General features: G+C 52.0%; 1 protein-coding gene across 1 annotated transcript in view; it reads left to right on the forward strand.

Moving 5' to 3' along the window:
• The window catches only part of RAC1 (Rac family small GTPase 1), a 17,025-nt gene extending 12,410 nt beyond the window's left edge, over positions 1 to 4,615 (forward strand). Inside the window, exons 4-6 of the mRNA XM_075284965.1 lie at positions 1,589 to 1,651; positions 1,779 to 1,938; positions 2,294 to 4,615. Of these exons, the coding sequence (XP_075141066.1) occupies positions 1,589 to 1,651; positions 1,779 to 1,938; positions 2,294 to 2,424 (354 nt within the window). The 3' untranslated portion in view covers positions 2,425 to 4,615. The remainder of the gene's footprint in view (positions 1 to 1,588; positions 1,652 to 1,778; positions 1,939 to 2,293) is intronic.
• The last annotated feature ends 2,944 nt before the right edge of the window (positions 4,616 to 7,559 follow it).

Here is a 7,559-nt window from a genome sequence, read left to right on the forward strand (position 1 = left end):
TCGCCTTGGCTGAAGCTGGGAAAGTATATACTACCCGTGGATTTATTAGACTGATGCAGCTTGTAGACTTCCTGTATCATTTATGCCTAATTACTGGTGAAAACTGGCCCCGCCCCCTGGACACTCTGTAATTGTGTTGAATCCCCATTCATTTCCCTCCTTGTACCCCCTGAGCACGAAGCGGTGATAGATTGACAGTAAATGCCCCAGAACGTCCTCCCTTATCTTATAAAGGAGTCCTCCGTGTCTCAGCCTTCGCCCCCTCCTGTCCTCGGTGTGGCTGGAGGTTCTCGCTGTCCTCCGCCTGCAGCAGGACATAATATAGTTAAAGGGGTTTATCGGATCCACTCGATAAACCAGATTGGGGCAGGGGGCCACATGTCAGACCCCACCAGTCAGCTGTCCAGGCGGCCTCCAGCACTGGGACCTATGGAGGGGGAGTGGCAGATTGGGGCGGGGGCCACATGTCAGACCCCACCAGTCAGCTGTCCAGGCGGCCTCCCGCACTGGGGCCTATGGAGGGGCTGCAGCAGATTGGGGCGGGGGCCACATGTCAGACCCCACCAGTCAGCTGTCCAGGCGGCCTCCCGCACCGGGGCCTATGGAGGGGGAGTGGCAGGGAGTCAGGCAGCGACCCCTTACAGTGGGTGGAGCTTTCTGAAGATCGGTCATCCGTAAGACTGGCCCCAGCCAAGAAACCTTCTAAGAAAAGCAATTGCTGCCTTATGTCATGGGGGGGGGGGTTTCCTCCTACTTCTGGGGCTATGGGGGGGGGGGGTGTCGAGGAACCCTTTATGTGAGCAACACAGTAAATAAGTCTTCATACAGCCGCTATACACTGAGGAATGGGGGGGGGGGGGTCTTATAATTATAATCTGTTACTGTTACTCCGGTCTTTGTGTGTTTTTTTTTTTGTTTGTTTGTTTGTTTGTTGTTTTTTTTTTTTTTTTTTGGGGGGGGGGTTCTTGCAATGCTCTGGTATATCAGGGTTTAGGGGGAGGGAGGAGTTATTCTTATAATACCTCTATATCAGTGTTGGGGGGAGGGGGCTTCTCCTGTTTGGTTTCTCCCGTGTTTGGGGGGCCTCTCCTATTTGGTTTCTCCTGTGTTTGGGGGTCTGTTTTCTTTTCTGCCTTTGTTTCGGACATAAATCCCACTTTCCCGCCTCCTCCCCCTCTGTCCGCTCCATCTTGGGCTTCTTAGACTGTTTGACAAGTGGGAGGAGTTTCTCCGGACGGCGCTGTATTCTGCTTTTGAATGTGACTATTTTTTGTTAGGCGCTTAGCCCGAGCCCCAAAGCTTCCAATGTGTCGGTGAGTTGATTGAGCCTGCGGCCAGTGAGCGGTCAGTGCCTGCGCGGTGTCGTGTCGGTGATGGCTGCCGCTGGTGTCGCCGCCTTTGCTTGCCCGGCGCTGTTATTGCTTTGTCTGTCCCTTTGATCTCGCTGAGCGGGGTAATGGCGGAGGAATCAGCTCGTCGTCTTCTGCTTCTCCTTTGGGTTTCGCTTCTGATTCTTAATAATTTTTTCTTTTCTCTTTGCGGAGCCCAATGAGATAGCGCCGCGCATTAACCCTTCTGTCTCTTGTAGGACGTATTCCTCATCTGCTTCTCACTGGTGAGCCCGGCATCCTTCGAAAATGTCCGTGCCAAGGTAAGTGCCCAGCGGGGGCGTAGGAATGGGGGGGGTTATACGGAGGGGGGGGGCTGACCTGCTTTCTCGTGTAGCCGGTGGTCTCCGCGCTTTCTATGACGCAGCTCCTTTCTCTCTCTGCCCATAGTGGTACCCAGAAGTCCGGCACCATTGTCCTAACACTCCCATCATCCTCGTGGGCACAAAACTTGATCTGAGAGATGATAAAGACACAATTGAGAAGCTGAAAGAGAAGAAGCTGACGCCCATCACCTACCCGCAGGGACTCGCCATGGCTAAAGAGATTGGTAGGAAAATGCTCTGACGCTTTCTATTTTGGGTACTTGTGTCATGCCCTGGGGGGGGGGGGTGCCAGGATTGTCTTTGGTTTAGTTCTGACCCCCGCGGGACTGCACCGGATATCTCTCTGTATGTTCTGGGGATTTGGAGGGTGGTGGGGGGGACCTCCAGGGCCTCTATAGAAACACTGATGGGGATGTAGATTGTGCGCCCTCTATAGGACAGTGACTGAGGGTGTCCGTACAGCGCTGCAGCATATGTTGGCGCCATATAAGACATAACTATAGGTTCTCGCCCTTGCGTCTCCCTATTTTGCGGGATTTCTTTCAGGACGTGACGGATTTGTTTCTTCCCCCCCCTCAGGTGCGGTGAAATACTTGGAGTGCTCGGCACTTACACAGCGGGGGCTGAAGACAGTGTTTGACGAGGCGATCCGAGCCGTTCTCTGCCCCCCACCAGTGAAGAAGAGGAAGAGGAAGTGTCTGCTTTTGTAATCCCTGCACCCCTCCCCTCCCCCAGCCCTAGACTCCCAAAATGCCAATTTACCCCCCCTCCCCCTTTGTAATAATTCATTCTCTGCCTATAATCTTGAATCTACAGAATATCCCCCCCCCATGTGACTTCCATCTCATCCAGATTCTACCAAGTCCCTTCCCATAAATCACTTTTATCTTTTTCCTTCTTTTTTTTTTTTTTTTTTTTTTGCTTCCACTAATTAATTGTTGCCAAATCTCCGCCCCCTCCCCGCCCCCGCTCCAGACATGAGCCATTAAACTCTATATATAATAGACATGACATTTTTACTGAGATCTGACTATACGGAGGGCACCGCTGATCCTCCCCCTCCTCTATGGCTGGCGCCGCTGATCCCCCCTCCCCCTCCTCTATGGCCGGCGCCGCTGATTCCTCCCCCTCCCCTCCTCTATGGCCGGCGCCGCTGATCCTCCCCCTCCTCTATGGCTGGTGCCGCTGATCCTCCCCCTCCTCTATGGCCGGCGCCGCTGATAATCCCCCTCCTCTATAGCTGGCGCCACTGTTCCTCCCCCTCCTCTATGGCTGGCGCTGCTGTTCCTCCTCTATGGCTGGCGCCGCTGATTCCCCCCTCCCCCCCTACGACCGGCGGCGGCTCCAGATATTAAACATTTTATTAATCTCCATTCACTGTATTGCAGATGTAAATCCAAATGGTTATTTAGGAATGTTAGAGACAATGACGATATTATTATTATTATTCTGTATCTTTTTACTGCTTGGGTTACAAATAAAGTTTGGTTAAACGGGACTAATCCGACTGACGGCCGCGGAGAACGGGGATCAGGGTTTAGTAGTAAACACAAGCAACAGTATTTATAGGGAGACCGTCAGCAAGCTGGAGCCCTCCAACCTGTCCACGGCCCTATATAGAGGACGGGAGGATAAACTGCCCCAAGTGCCCAGGAGGTGACCCCTATATGTACATTATACAGGCGGCCCTGACCATCCCCGGTGCTGCAAGCAAAGGGGCCTCCTCCTGGGCCCTGGTAAGGGGTGGGGCCTCCTCCTGGGCCCTGGTAAGGGGTGGGGCCTCCTCCTGGGCTCTGGTAAGGGGTGGGGCCTCCTCCTGGGCTCTGGTAAGGGGTGGGGCCTCCTCCTGAGCTCTGGTAAGGGGTGGGGCCTCCTCCTGGGCTCTGGTAAGGGGTGGAGCCTCCTCCTGAGCTCTGGTAAGGGGTGGGGCCTCCTCCTGGGCCTTTGTAAGGGGTGGGGCCTCCTCCTGGGCTCTGGTAAGGGGTGGGGCCTCCTCCTGGGCCCTGGTAAGGGGTGGGGCCTCCTCCTGGGCCCTGGTAAGGGGTGGGGCCCTCCTCCTGGGCAATCCAACCACCATGGCCACAGGTATATGTACACCGGCCTCTCGCCTCTGTGTAGAGCTCGCTCTGTTTTGAAGGGGTCAGAACTGCTGAAGTCTCTCTTAAAGGTGACACTAACGCTTTGAAACTAGGTGAGATGTTATGGACGCAGTAGGAACGGTGACTGTAGGGTGAGCCCCTTCCCCTGGATCCGCCATCTTGCTTTAGCTGGGCAGAGCACGTACGTAGCTGGAGTGCACATGGTATTACACGACTCCAGTCCTGTCATTCCCGCAGACTCCTCGCTCTCCTGCTCTCCATGTTGGCTTGCTGGTAACTTGTATTCTAATATCTGATTATTGTAATTTGCATTTTTGTAGTTTCTGAAGGTTTTCCCTGACGCTGATATTTTCCTTCCATGTTAATTTTGCTTCAAGGTGCGTAATGGGTTTCCTTATAACACTAGGTGTACAAATCATGTGAAACTGCTGATCCCGCGTAGCTCCTCCCCCTCCTCCGTTGGCGCCTCCGAGTGGCCGCGCGACGCAGTAATGACTAATCCTCCTCCTCCTTCGTCACCTTTTCTTTTGTCCGTTGTATTTTTAGCATTGCCTTGAATCAGTTCCGCTCTCGAGGGTCTGTGAGGTCTTGGGGCGAGTATTACTGACACGGTGCGCACCCCTAACCAGACACCATTAGAAATGACAAAAACCTTTCTACGACTCGAACAAATTCAAAGCGCATCGGAGAATGTTGCAAAAATGAAAAAAAAAATTGTGAACAGTGTTTTTACATTGATCTTTTGCTAATGCAATTTAGTGTTTTACATGCATGTTTGAATTAATAAATCCTTAAATTACAAGTCTCGGGCTCAGCCCCTTCATTTGTACGGAACGAAAACCGGTGTGTGCTTATGTCCGGGGCTAAAGGGGGTATCGGGAAGGAGCACAAGGAGCCTCCGGTATGCGACCGTATTACAGAGGAACAATCGGCCACCGTATTACAGAGGAACAATCAGCCACCGTATTACAGAGGAACCTCCAGTATGCGACCGTATTACAGAGGAACAATCGGCCACCGTATTACAGAGGAACAATCAACGACCGTATTACAGAGGAACAATCAGCCACCGTATTACAGAGGAACCTCCAGTATGCGACCGTATTACAGAGGAACAATCAGCCACCGTATTACAGAGGAACAATCAGCCACCGTATTACAGAGGAACAATCAGCCACCGTATTACAGAGGAACCTCCAGTATGCGACCGTATTACAGAGGAACAATCAGCCACCGTATTACAGAGGAACAATCAGCCACCGTATTACAGAGGAACAATCAGCCACCGTATTACAGAGGAACCTCCAGTATGCGACCGTATTACAGAGGAACAATCAGCCACCGTATTACAGAGGAACAATCAGCCACCGTATTACAGAGGAACAATCAGCCACCGTATTACAGAGGAACCTCCAGTATGCGACCGTATTACAGAGGAACAATCAGCCACCGTATTACAGAGGAACCTCCAGTATGCGACCGTATTACAGAGGAACAATCAGCCACCGTATTACAGAGGAACAATCAGCCACCGTATTACAGAGGAACAATCAGCCACCGTATTACAGAGGAACAATCATCCACCGTATTACAGAGGAACAATCAGCCACCATATAACAGAGGAACAATCAGCCACCATATAACAGAGGAACAATCAGCCACCGTATTACAGAGGAGCCTCTGGGACGCCACCGTATTACAGAAGAACAATCAGCCACCGTATTACAGAGGAGCCTCCGGGACACGACCGTATTACAGAAGAACAATCAGCCACCGTATTACAGAGGAACAATCAGCCTTCGTATTACAGAGGAGCCTCTGGGACACCACCGTATTACAGAAGAACAATCAGCCACCGTATTACAGAGGAACAATCAGCCTTCGTATTACAGAGGAGCCTCTGGGACACCACCGTATTACAGAGGAACAATCAGCGACCGTATTACAGAGGAGCCTCCGGGACACGACCGTATTACAGAAGAACAATCAGCCACCGTATTACAGAGGAACAATCAGCCTTCGTATTACAGAGGAGCCTCTGGGACACCACCGTATTACAGAAGAACAATCAACGACCGTATTACAGAGGAACAATCAGCCACCTTATTACAGAGGAGCCTCCAGGACGTGACCATATTAGAGAGGAACAATCAGCCACCGTATTACAGAGGAGCCTCCGGTACGCGACCGTATTACAGAGGAACAATCAACGACCGTATTACAGAGGAACAATCAGCCTTTGTATTAGAGGAGCCGCTGGGACGCGACCGTATTACAGAGGAACAATCAGTGACCGTATTACAGAGGAGCCTCCGGTACAGGACTGTATTACAGAGGAACAATCAGTGACCGTATTACAGAGGAGCCGCTGGGACGCGACCGTATTACAGAGGAACAATCAGCCTTTGTATTACAGAGGAGCCTCTGGGACGTGACCGTATTACAGACGTTATCCTACAAGTAAGTCTAAGGGAGACTCTGATGCCTCACACAGTAAGGAGACGCCTTGTAGATTGCCCATAGGCCCTTATTATGACCCTGCATTGTGGTGCTGTAACACTCCAGTGACCAGGTGCATAAGATAAGGGGGAACTCCAAACCTACTTGTGTTAGGGGGATTTCCCATAGAAGGGTTTCACCTGCTCACCGGTCTCCTTTCTTTCATTTCCTGGTTTCGGTGACCAGCTTGACAATGGGCTTAAACAGACTATGCTGAGGCCAGGAGCCATGTTGGGGCCATAGGGGCACATGGGGTAACATTACCCCAACTCCTAGGGGGCGAGGTTGAGACCACAGAGGCAAATAGGGTAACATTACCCCAACTCCTCGGGGGGGCGAGGTCGGGGCCATAGGGGCACATGGGATAACATTACCCCAACTCCTAGGGACAATACACTCCATTCACATTGTAGAACTGGTTGTCAGTCACATTGTTTTCGGTTCGCCTACCCTGGAGCGGACTTGCAGCAGTCTCGCTTGTTGGCAGTCCTGATGAGACGCAGATGTTCTGCTGAAGGAACAAGACATAACTAGAAAGGAATTCCAGAGAGTCGGTCGGAGATGCCGGAGAGGAGGCAGCCCAATGGTGACAGAGCGGGAAACTGGTGAGGACAACATTCCAGCTTGTAGTATGTGGGCGGCAGGTGAGAGATTATATCCAAAAGGCATATGGTAGGAATGTCCTGAAAGTACAAGAAAGATATCTGCAGAAGAAGATGGAAGGTCTAGAACTGGTCAGAAACTTCTACTGCCCTATGTGAGGACAAGAGGTGACCCAGGGAGAGAAGCTGAGCTCCATCATATAGGATATATATACACAGCTCGGCTTCTCTCCTCTATCCTATACCCCTATATATCACACAGCTCGGCTTCTCTCCTCTATCATATACCCCTATATATCACACAGCTCGGCTTCTCTCCTCTATCCTATACCCCTATATATCACACAGCTCAGCTTCTCTCCTCTATCCTATACCCAGCACCGCACCTCCCATGAGGCGACCTGAAACGACCGCTTCAGGCGGCGCTATGCCAGGGCCCCCATTTTTTCTTACCTAAGCCAGTCCAGGACAAGCTGTCCTGGACTGGCTTAGCACGGAGCGGTGGATTGGGGAGGCCACTGGGCAGCGCTGCTCTAGCAGCCTCCCCTCACGTTCAGGCAGAGAGCAGGTCTTCTCTGTGCCTGCGAATGGCGCTAAGCCCCGCCCCCTCCTCCCCAGGGGGGGCGTGGCTTTCTGTCGTTTGCT

This window comes from Leptodactylus fuscus, chromosome 8 (assembly GCF_031893055.1).
Source record: "Leptodactylus fuscus isolate aLepFus1 chromosome 8, aLepFus1.hap2, whole genome shotgun sequence".
Classification (NCBI taxonomy): domain Eukaryota; kingdom Metazoa; phylum Chordata; class Amphibia; order Anura; family Leptodactylidae; genus Leptodactylus; species Leptodactylus fuscus.